The sequence below is a fragment of the Scyliorhinus torazame genome, chromosome 5 (assembly GCF_047496885.1).
Source record: "Scyliorhinus torazame isolate Kashiwa2021f chromosome 5, sScyTor2.1, whole genome shotgun sequence".
NCBI lineage: Eukaryota > Metazoa > Chordata > Chondrichthyes > Carcharhiniformes > Scyliorhinidae > Scyliorhinus > Scyliorhinus torazame.
The window spans coordinates 91,636,330-91,648,386 of NC_092711.1; the positions used below are offsets into that span (position 1 = coordinate 91,636,330).

The 12,057-nt window shown below is 45.7% G+C and overlaps 3 protein-coding genes across 9 annotated transcripts in view; 2 read left to right on the plus strand and 1 right to left on the minus strand.

Moving 5' to 3' along the window:
- Positions 1-12,047, minus strand: LOC140421500 (uncharacterized). Of its 6 annotated transcripts, XM_072506275.1 has the most exons (3): positions 11,985-12,047; positions 9,210-10,425; positions 1-3,725 (listed from the first exon to the last, which is right to left on the minus strand). In XM_072506275.1, exons 2-3 carry the CDS (start codon positions 10,316-10,318, stop codon positions 3,044-3,046), a joined length of 1,791 nt encoding a protein of 596 aa, XP_072362376.1. In that variant the 5' UTR covers positions 10,319-10,425; positions 11,985-12,047; the 3' UTR covers positions 1-3,043. The 6 variants fall into 6 exon arrangements, 1 of the variants encoding a protein (XP_072362376.1); XR_011946854.1 differs by lacking the exons at positions 1-3,725; positions 9,210-10,425 and adding an exon at positions 3,803-4,077 and having other exon boundaries at positions 11,941-12,036; XR_011946853.1 differs by lacking the exons at positions 1-3,725; positions 9,210-10,425 and adding an exon at positions 3,803-4,077 and having other exon boundaries at positions 11,985-12,035.
- The window catches only part of LOC140421475 (uncharacterized), an 856,937-nt gene that overhangs the window by 281,422 nt on the left and 563,458 nt on the right, over positions 1-12,057 (plus strand). The window lies entirely within an intron of this gene.
- The window catches only part of LOC140421478 (uncharacterized), a 24,370-nt gene continuing 24,133 nt past the window's right edge, over positions 11,821-12,057 (plus strand). The window contains exon 1 of the mRNA XM_072506214.1: positions 11,821-11,893. The gene's annotated coding sequence lies outside the window, so the exon portion shown is untranslated. The remainder of the gene's footprint in view (positions 11,894-12,057) is intronic.

The following is a 12,057-nucleotide window of genomic DNA, read 5'->3' on the forward strand; positions in this document are numbered from 1 at the left end:
TTTGTAAATCGTTCACTCAATTGTTTTAGTTTGAACAAGACTTAACGTTAGGAAATCAGGAAGTTCAGATGGTAAATTGAAACTAATGTATTTTTAAAAAGATACATAGCGATACAGAAGGAAAAGGGTAAACTGATCGATACAGAAGGAAAAGGGTAACTGATCGATACAGAAGGAAAAGGGTAAACTGATCGATACAGAAGGAAAAGGGTAAACTGATCGATACAGAAGGAAAAGGGTAAACTGATCGATACAGAAGGAAAAGGGTAAACTGATCGATACAGAAGGAAAAGGGGAAACTTATTGACACAAAACAGACTTTTACCATTTCTCTTGGTTGATCAGGCTGTAAAAACATAATCCCTCTGGTACCCCTTCTTTGACAACAATTCTGATGGGAATCTTGCTTTGGGGATTCCAGTACTTGGCTGGCAACAGACCTTCTCCTCGGGTTTGAAGTACCTAAGTAGATCCTCCCTCAGTTTGAATAAACTGATTAGAACTCAATGGTTGGTCAATTTCATACCTGAATCGGTTTGATTGGGTTTCAACCATTTTGGTAAATGTCGCAGATCGGGATACAATGGGAATGTTTAATGTATCCCTCCCATCATTGTGTGACTTTCCAGTTACAAATAAGGTTACCATGTGTATGAAGACTTGTTGCTAACCATCATATCAGATCATACATTCCTTCTCACAGAAGCTGTAATATAGAATTTAAAACAGGCTTACACAGTTTTAGGTACAACCAAGTCTTTTAACACAACCACTAACAGATTATTAAATCGTCAATTAAAATCAACTGAGGCACACTACTTAATTAATAATTTGTTTCTGACTAGTGAATAATTAATACACACATTGATTAATACAATCGATCAATTGCTGAATACAAAATGCCCTTTTCATTTAAATGTTAGTTTCAAAATGGCTTCCTTGATCTTATTAGCTTACTTCAGTAAATATAAAATGTAGCTCACCTGAAAATGAATCATTTACTGCCTAGACCCACTTATATGTGTCTGTAAATATTTTTGCTCATCTCCCCCTGAATGCTTCAATGTCTTTGGCATTGGCCATTTTATCAAATGCAATTCTCTTTGAAAGTTCATCCACAACGATACAAACATCTCCAAGAGAGCCATCAATTTATTAGTCTCATCTACACTTTCCTTTGATTAAAATATCCATCAATACCACATCGATATATTCCACTGAACTACACCCACAGTGAGGTATTCCAATTCCCATTCAGTGGGGTTATTTTTCCTTAACTTTATTCCTGCGCTCAATCACTTGCTCTTATATAATTTTACACATCCCATTAGATATCTCATTCATGAGGCTTAGAGAAATGTTACTGTCCAGTATTCCTACTACCTTTAAAACAGGAATCAGACATTGTAATTTGATTCCAGGTATCAACAGTTTAGATGTTTTTTATTTTCAAAATGAATTCAAATTCAATTTGCGGTATTGTGGGGCTGGCGGGTTTTCTTAATCTTCAATTTATTTCCCTATAGGAAACTTTATTTTCCGATTCCCGGGAACCACCCAGACTGTTTGTCATCAGGGTTTGTTCTGAATATTTAATAATCCCGCTCAGCTTCAGGTAAATCTCCCTTTCGAAGTTTGAAATAGAAAAGCTATAATTTTACTTTAGCAATTTTGGCAACAATTATGCCGACTTGCTGGTTTTAAATGGTATTTTTACATCAGAATCAGGAGTCTTGGCAATTGGTTTGGAGGCAAGTTCCATCTCAAGCTCTTTCTCTCAGAAAGTAACAAATGGCCTGAATGGTTAAGGCCAAAGTCTTTGAAAGGCAAAGCCTTGAGTTCAAATTGTCACCATGTTGTGATACTTGATGCCAGTTCTTGAATTCAGAAATAAAAACCTTCTCGATCTCTTGCTGTAGCATCAGCACGAACCCGGGAAACCTGTTGAATCCACCTGGATTTGTCCGAGAGCCCAATGGATTAATGTGTTCAGGAGAGCAACCAAGGACGAGAGAGCGGAAATAATCTTGAGTTAACGATGAGTGTTGTTGTTCAGTGGTTACGTTCCCATCTGAGTCAGGATGATGTGGGTTCAACTTCAGCTCCAGAAACCTGACCATAAAATCCGGCTGGTATTCCGATGCTGTACTGAGGGAATACAGCACAGTACTGAGGGAATACAGCACAGTACTGAGGGAATACAGCACTGTACAGAGGGAATACAGCACTGTACAGAGGGAATACAGCACTGTACAGAGGGAATACAGCACTGTACAGAGGGAATACAGCACTGTACTGAGGGAATACAGCACTGTACTGAGGGAAGACAGCACTGTACAGAGGGAATACAGCACTGTACTGAGGGAATACAGCACTGTACTGAGGGAATACAGCACAGTACAGAGGGAATACAGCACTGTACTGAGGGAATACAGCACTGTCTTTCTGAGAAAACCTTCCAATATAACCCCATCTGCTCTTGCAGCTAGATGTAAAAGTTCCCTTGATGATATTTCGAAGGAAGTTCTCTCGGGTGAACTGCTCAATATAAAGCCCTCGGTGATGAGCACTGAACAGATAATCTGGTCATAATCATAGTTCTGTTTTGAACTCACTTTCTTGCTTCACAGATGCTGCCTGACCTGCTGAGTATTTTCAGCATCTTATTTGTGATTGTAGGAGTCTGTTGTACACAATCTGGCTGCTGCATTTCCTACATTACAACAGTGACTATACTTCAAAAGAACCTCATTGTCTGTAAAGCACTTTGGGACATCCTGGAAGTTTTGAGAGGTGCTACATAAATCCAAGTGTTCCATTAACAAAGGAGAAAAGACCCAACAATGGAACAGTCGGTAACAGGATATCAATCAGTCTCCTCTTATCTTACAGAAATCAAGGACTCCAACACTGTGTTTAATGCAATTCATGTCCATTCTGATAATCCCATTAACTGGGCTGGAGTTTAACATCAATGGAAATAAATCTGAACTGTCAGAATGAACATAGTTCATTCCTGGGTGTAGGAATCCAATCCCTGTAATCACATGTGAACTCTCTGGTGACTCAGACGAGCGGATGGCTGAGTGAATCCTCTATCGCACACGGGGCAGGTGAACGGCTTCTCCCCCGAATGGATACGCTGGTGGTTCATCAACTCTCTTCTGCTTTTAAAGCTCTTCTCACAGTCAGAACATTGAAATGGTCTCTCATCAGTGTGAACAAGTGTATGTGTCCTAAGCTGCGATTTTGCAGCGAATCCCTTCCCACACTCAGCACAGGTAAAGGGTTTCTCTCCATTGTGAATTCGCTGGTGATTCTGAAAATTAGGTAAATTAGTGAAACTCTTCCCACACTCAGTGCAGGTGAAGGCTTTCTCTTCAGTGTGAACACGCTGGTGTCTAAGAAGATGTGATGATCTAATGAATCCCATCCCACACACAGAGCAGACGTATGGCCTCTCACCAGTGTGGACACGCTTGTGTAGAATGAGGTGGGAAGAACAAGTGAACCTCTGCCCGCACTCAGAGCAGTGGAATGGTCTCTCCCCAGTGTGAACCCGTAGATGTTCAGTGAGGTGGGATGAACACCGGAAGCCCTTCCCACACTGAGAGCAATCGTATGGTTTCTTTCCAGTGTGAACTCGCTGGTGTGTCATTAGGCTGGATGACTGAGTGAATTCCTTTCCACAGGTGGAGCAAGTGAACAATTTCTCTCCAGTGTGACTGTGTTTATGAGTTTCCACTGCAGATGGGGAGCTGAAACCCTTCCCACAGTCCCCACATTTCCACGGTTTCACCATGGTGTCACTGGATTGGGTAATCAGTTAAAGCCTCGTTGACACAAAGAATAATTGTACAGTGTCTCCCCGCTGTGAATGATGTGATGGTTTTTCAGGTTGTGTAATAGTTGAAGCCCTTTCCATAGTCAGTTCACGGGAACTCTCTCACTCGGGTGTGTGTTGGTGTGGGTCTCGGTGCTTTTCCAGTCACACTAATGTTTCGGATCCTTTCCTACATCAAAGGCTGGTGATCTTCAACTCATCGTGAATGTGTGGCATCCTCTCCTTCCAATCCCCTGTAAAAGGAGTTGACTGTGTCAGTATCACTGTCTGCCCAAGATAGAAATTCAGAACAAATAATTTTAATTTCTATGGAATATTCTTCTCTCTCTTATTTCCCCAAATATGTTGCCCAATCAAAGTAAAAGAAGGCAAATTCACAACAAAAACAAGGAAAACTCTTTAACTGAACCAGAATGTTGTTTCCAGTGTCTCAGAAGCACTCTGCACCCTGAGGTACCAACAGTTGTGGAGAGTGTCAAGTGTACTGGAGGACACTTTCCGTTCCAGGGCCACCTGAACATGGACAAGAAAACATGGAAGAGAGGCGAGCAGCCAGAGAAAGCCCTACATTCTCCCCCCATAAGGGCTCCCATCTGGATCTACAAATTGGTGTTTTAAACAGATCAGGAGCAGACCTTCCGCTCCGATTAGCCCAGACCCCTCTGTGCAGCAAAGCTGACCTTCCAAAAGAACATCCTGCCTAAGCCCACTCCCCCACCCTATCCCCATAACCCCACCTAACCTGCAGATCTTCGGGTTGTGGGAGGACAGCAGAGCACCGGAAGAAACCCAGGCAGAAACGGGGAGAACGTGCAAACTTCACAACGACAGCCACCCAAGTTCGGATTCAAATCCGGGTCTCAGTCGCTGTGAGGCAGTTCCAATTAACAACTTTAAACTATTCTGAATAATATTTCCGGGCACTAGGACCCAGTTGGAAAAGAGACCCTGAAGGTTCTGCCCATTCTCTCCTACGTCACCCAGACGCCATCGCATGCGCTCTTCCTTTCTCTGAACCATCATGGCGGCCGTTCACCTGGCCCTGATCCCAGGCTCAGGAACCGGAGCCATAAACTCGCTCCGGCAGCGTCTTATTTTGGGTTCACTGAGGAGTTGATAAACTCTCCCCGTCCAGAGCTGGCTCCATCACTCCCCCTGGATTCCATATCCTGACCAGTTTACTGCAGCCCATCTGCACCACCGCTTCCCGGTCCTCTCCGACTCGGAACAGAGGAGCCATCCAGAATGCCCCGCGGCTGGCTGGCCCTGGAGCATGCGCAATCAGCACCTGCGCAATGAGTCAATTGGACCGAGCGGTTTCTGGGCCACGGGGGATTGTGGGAACAATGGCCACCATTCATCAGCTCTAGTAGGGAAATTTTAATTTAAAAATATAATCTTTACTGTCACAAGTAGGCGTATATTAACAATGCAATGAAGATACTATGAAAAGCCCCTAGTCGCCACACTCCGGCGCCTGTTCGGGTCACAGAGGGAGACTTCAGAATAGAACAAAGAACAAAGAAAAGTACAGCACAGGAACAGGCCCTTCGGCCCTCCAAGCCCGTGCCCACCATGCTACCCATCTGAACTAAAATCTTCTACACTTCATGGGTCCGTATCCCTCTATTCCCATCCAATTCACCTAACAAGCACGTCTTTTGGGACTTATGGGAGGAAACATTAGTACCCGAAGAAACCCACGCATACATGGGGAGAACGTGCAGACTCCGCACAGACAGTGATCCAAGCCAGAAATTGAACCCGGGACCTTGTGAAGCAACAGTGCTAACAACTGTGTTGACCGTTCATTAGGCTGCAAGTGATGTTTTTAGCCTCGATGAGTCCATGGGCCAAGTATTTGTTCAATGTGAAAGGTTGCAGCCCCTGTATAGTTACCTGAAGGGACTGCTCCTCAATATTTGGTTAATTTTGGTCCCGAAAGATGTGCTGTTAGGTAATTTGAACATTCTGAATTCTCCCTCTGTGTCCCCGAACAGGTGCCGTAGTGTGGTGATTGGGGGCTTTTCACAGTAACTTCATTACAATGTTAAGGTAAGCCTACTTGTGACAACAAAGATTATTATTATTAAATAGCCTGGCAAGGTGGGTGGGGGGTCTTGTGGAGCAGTGTGGTTGCCTCTGAGCCAGAATCTCCGGATTCGAGTTCTACCCCAGGGCATGATGGCCAAGGAAAGTATGTTCATAACCCGGTCAAACAGGTTGAGTGTGTCAACCTGCAAATGCTTCTCAGCACACCAATGTCTGACGGCAAGAGTGGGAGAGAGTCCTGGTCAGCCACGTGTTGCGTGTGAGCCTCTCAAGTTAAACCCTTGGTAACAGACTAGTGACCAGTTCCAGGAATTGCTCGCTATGGAAACAGATGAATGTCTACCTTAGTTAACCACGAGTGAGAAAATAATTAAATTGATGTTTTTGTCAGGCGCAGGACCCGGGTGGGAACATGTGCTGAAGCCGCGCCCACCATATTTTACATCTCCAAAATCCGGCGCAAATGCTCTCTCCCCGTTAAATCAACAGTTAACCTTGGGCTTTTGGGGGGATAAAGCCCGGAGCTGCAAATGAGGGACCCGCAGGTTCATATTCGGGGTTTGAGGCATTCACCAGGTGTTTAGAAAACCTCCACGTCCACCCACCAGCTCCATTGCTCCCTCCGCATTCCACATCTTCACCAATTTGGCGATATGACAGACAAGAGACTTGCCATCGCTATCACTGCACATGCTCCAGACACCGGGCGGTACTGCGTTTGCGCACTACTCTCCTGTGGTGTGAATGGAGGACATTCCCCACCGCGGGGGATACTGGGTATAAACACTGCCATTGAATGTTAAAACCAGTGAACAGTGAATTGTTTTGATATCATGTGGCGAATGGGTACGCTGGGACGGGAATCAATAAAATTAAGAATCAAATTATACACCTACCTAAGGAAACCTTTCCTTTAGATAATTTGGATATTCTGAATTCTTCCTCCGTGTACCCGAACAGGTGCCACAGTTACTTCATTGCAGTGTAGTGTAAGCCTACTTGTGACAATAATAAAGATTATTATTATTATTGTGCATAAGCCAGTGGTTCTTTCTATCCAGGGGTCTTTTAATGCTCCTGAGTCAGGAATCTGACCTGAACTCGATTGTGTAATAATAATAATGATTATTATTGTCACAAGTAGGCTCTGAGAGGTCTATGAAATGCAGGAGAGATTAAATGGTGAAAGGGATGCAAGGCAAAATGAAATGGCAATTGGGAATATAGAAAGATTTCTAACACTGATAGTGGCCATTCTGCAGGGTCGACGATTCAGTGATTCGAGAATGATTAGAGTGTGGTGCTAATAATGCCAGGGTTACAGGGTTGATCCCCGTGCTGGCTGTCCAAGTTCCCCTGTGTGCAGGTTGCTGCATTCTGTTATGATTCTTGGATTTGGATTTATTGTCACGGGTACCGAGGTACAGTGAAAAGTATTGTTCTGTGTACAGTCCAGACAGATCGTTCCATACATGAACACATAGTACATACTATGGATTACCTCCAGAGTTGACAATTCTAATGTACTCCTGACAGCTCTGCCACATTCTCCCATCTATAAAATTGAGGTCATTCAAAATTCTGCAGACCAATGTCTCAACTTGCAGACAGCCATCTATTTACACAACCCCCCCTCCTCTAATTGTGGCCCCTCTTGCCCCCCATTTCAATTGTGCACCATTGGTGGCCCTGCTCCTTCAGTTGCCTCGACACAAAGCTCTGGAATATGTTCTACCCACTCCCACACCTTGTCAGCATGCTGAGATTTGAACCCGTGCCCCCAGATCATTCGCCTGAGCCTCTGTATAACTAGTCCAGATGACATGACCACTACACCATATTCTCCCCTCAACTTGGGGTGAGAAAAGGGCAGCATGGTGGCGCAGTTATTAGCACTGCTGCCTCACAGTGCTGGGGACGGGTTCGATCCCGGGTCACTGTACATTGGAGTTTGCACATTCGCCCAGTGTCTGTGTGGGTCTCACCCCAACAACACAAAAGATGTGCAGGATAGGTGGATTGGCCATGCTAAATAGCCCCTTAAGTGGAAAAATGAATAAAAATGAAATAGATTTGGGGTGGGAAAGCATATGAGCAGCAAGAGTTTTGGATGATTTCAGCTTTCCAGGTGCTGGGAAGCAGGATCAATGAGAGAGGCTGGTCAGGAATGCATTGGAATAGTCAAACCTCAAGTTGACGTGGGTTTGAATGAGGATTTCAGCAGCAGACAAGCTGGGGCAGGTAACGTTACAGAGGTGGAATTCCGTGGTGTTTCCGATGGTGTAGATATGTGATCAGAAACTCGTCGGATTTAAATCTGACATGGAGATTGTGCAGAGTGTGGTTCAGCCTCAGACAGTTCCCAGGGAGAGGGATGGGCCCGGGAGTTAGGGAACGTAATTTCAAATGGTGACTGGAGATAACGGCTTTGATCTTCCCAAATTTTAATTGGAGGAAATTTCTGCTCATCCAGTGGATGTGGGATAAACAGTTTGATAATTTAGTATCAGTGGAGGAATGGAGAGGGGTGGTGGTGAGGTAGGGCTTGGTGTTGTCAGTGTCCATGTGAAAACTAACACGGTACTTTTGGACAGCGGGACAGTGGATAGCATTGCTGCCTCACAGCACCAGGGACCGGGTTTGAATCTGGCCTTGGATAACTGTCAGTATGGAGTTTGCGCATTCTCCCCAAATCTGTGTGGGTTTCCTCTGGGTGCTACCACAGTCCAAAGATGTGCAGGTTAGGTGGTGTTATGGGGATAGGGTGAGGTTATGGGCCTTGCTAGTGCGCTCTTTCAGGCGTATAGTGCAATCCTGAGCGGTCGAATGGCCTCCTTCTGCACTTTAGGGATTCTATGGATTCTAGTGCCATCATGTCGATGGGAAATAGGAGGGGCCAAGGATAGATCCTTGGGGGACACCATGTTGGAGAGGAAAGGGAGTTTGGAGATGGGGTGGTACTTTGCAGGAAGTTAGGGTCAAAGGTTGTTTTCTCAGGAAAGGTGAAGATAGTGTATTTAAAAGTGAGAGGGCCAAAGCCAGAAGAGAGAGAGAACTGGTAACGATATCAGTTAATGTGGGGAAGTTGGATGGTCAGTGGTTTAGTGAGAATTGGGTCAAGGGAGCAGAAGGCAGGTCTCGTAATCAAGATGAGATTGAACAGGACATGACAGGAGATCGGAGAGAAACCGGAGATAGATCTGAGTTCACACTCAGACAAGGGGCATTTTTAGAGACAGTTTGGCCCAGTGGAGCTAGTGGAATGAGGGAAGCAGCAGAGCAGCTGATCAGATTGTCCACTCACTGTAATTACTTGTGAATTCGCTGGTGTCTCATCAGGTTGGATGACTGTGTGAATCTCTTCCCACACTTGGGGCAGGTGTATGGCCTCTCCCTAGTGTGAACTCGCTGATGTGCCAGCAGGCTGGATGACTGAGTGAATGTCTTCCCACACTGGGAGCAGGTGAACGGTCTCTCCCCAGTGTGAGTTCGCTGGTGTACAGTGAGGTCAGATGATGTCTTGAACCCAGTTCCGCAGTAAGAGCACCTGAAAGGTTTCTCGTCAGTGTGAATACGTTGATGACGCATCAGTTCCCCGGAACTTTTAAAGCACTTCTCACAGTCTTGGCATTTAAAAGGTTTCTCATCAGTGTGAACACGTTGATGGTGGAGCAGTTCCCGGGAACTTTTGTAGCACTTCCTGCAGTCTGGGCATTTAAATGGTCTCTTCTCATTGTGAACACTCTGGTGATTCAGCAGAGTGGATAACTGAGTGAATCCCTTCCCACACTCAGAGCAAGTGTAAGGTCTCTCCCCAGTGTGACTGCGCTGGTGTGTCCGCAGGTTTGATGACCTACTGAACCCACTGCCGCACGCGGAGCAGGTGAAAGGCCTCTCCCCAGTGTGAGTGCGTTGGTGTTCACGGAGTTGAGATGACTGCTTGAACCCAGTCCCACAGTGAGAGCATCTGAACGGTCGCTCGTTGGTGTGAGCACGTTGATGGAGTATCAGGTCCCGGGAACTTTTATCGCATTTCCCACAGTCTGGACATTTAAATGGTCTCTCGTCCGTGTGAACCCGCTGGTGCGTCATCAAGTCAGATGACCGACTGAATCCCTTCCCACACTCTGAGCAGATGAATGGTCTCTTCCCAGTGTCAACTAGCTGGTGTCTCAGCAGGTTGGACGACTGAGCAAATCCCTTCCCACAGAGGGAGCAGTTGAATGGTTTCTCCCCGGTGTGCACTCGCTGGTGTTGCAGCAGGCTGGATGATCGAGAGAATCTCTTCCCACAATCAGAGCAAGTGAATGGCCTCTCCACAGAGTGTCTGGGATGATGAATTTCCAGTTGAGATGTGGATCTGAATCCCTCCTCACATTCCCATGGTTTCTCCTCACTGTTAACGGAGCTTTTGCCTTCCATGTTCAAAATTCACCGATATTCACGTTACAACAAATTGAGCGATTCTCAGATCCTGATGTGATGTTTGGCTCGAGTTTCCTGAATGCAAATCTTCCCCTTGTAACACTCTGTCAAATTGATTTAAAACAGAAATATGGAAGTGAGAGAGAACCCACAAAAACACAAAGGCAGGATGTGAAATTGAGCTGCATGAATCTGGTCATTTGTGGGGCCGGCACTGGGAAAAAGTGACCATGAAAACTGCTGGATTGTTATAAAACCCAACTGGTTCACTAATGTATTTAAGGGAAGGCAACCTGCCACCCAGTCTGAGCCCACACAAGACGTGGGCCTCTGCAAGAATACAAGAAACAGGAGCAGCAGTAGACCATTCGGCCCGTCAAACCTGCTCTGCCATTGAACACGATTGTGGCTGATCTTGGTCTTCCTTCCCCTTTCCCGCCAGCTCCCCATCTCCTTGACTTCCTGAGAGACCAAAAATCTCACCATCTTAACCTTAAATATATTCAATGGTGGATCATCCACAATCCTCTGGGCGAGGGAATTCCATGTGACAAGAAAGACAGAAAGGGAGAGAAAAAGAGAGTGAGTCGTGGTGGAGAGACAGAGAGGGAGAGACAGAAATGATGAGAGAAAGAGAGAGAAGGGAGTGGGAGTGACAGGAGCAATGGAGAGACATTTTCTCAACCGACAACTGAATCACAATTTGACAAAATCTCCTAAACCCTTACCCTCCACCACCTGGATGGACCAGGACAGCAGATGTATGAGAAAACCATCACCTGCAAGTTTCACTCCAAGACACACACCATCCAAACTTGTCTGACACCCAGTACTGGAGGAGCAGAAATTTCCACTATTTAAATATTGAGAAGACTAAACCCATTCTCTTCGTCCCCTCGACAAACTCCACTCCCTTGCCACCAACTCCATCCCTGTCAAATGTGTACGGCTGAAGCAGCCTGTTCACAACGCTGGTGAAATATGTGACACCTGATGAGGTTCCAAACACATATCCACATCACCACCAAGATCACCTATTTCCACCTCAGTAACACAGCCTGACTCCGCCTTAGTGTCTTCTTATCTGCTGCAGAAATTATCATTCATACCTTTGTTACCTCTCGGCCAAATTATTCTAACACACTCCCAGCCGGCCTCCAACAACCCCCCCCCCCCCCCATCCCATCCCATCCAAAACTCTGCTACCCATGTGCTTACTCACAAGTCTTGTTTATCCATCCCCCGTGCTCACTGATCTACAAACGATTCCCTTTAAGAAGCACCGAAAGTTGAAATTTCCCATTCTTCTTTTCCTCTAGTTGTGATCATCCTGATCTCTGTAATCTCCTCCACACCCCTTTGAGATCTCTGCACTCATTTAATTCCAGCCACTATAGCATTCCATATTTTAACCTCTCTCCCATTACTGGCCTTTTATCATTTGACTGCTGCGAGTACCCAATTAAAAAGGCTTGTGCGCATGCGGATTTCTGGGAATACGCAAACAAGATGGCGGCCGGTTAGTTCTGTCTGTGACAAACCTGCAGCCACCGCTCAGGTCACCGGGTACCGGTAGGTTTTTTTTTCTGGTTTCCTGTTTCTATAACATGTTTACGAACCGTGTGTAACGACCGGGCTGATCCCTCCGTCCCGCCATTCCCACCTTTACTGATTGCGAATCCGAGTAAGAACCTTCTTCACGTCGCCATTAATGACACTGCGCATGCTTCACTCAG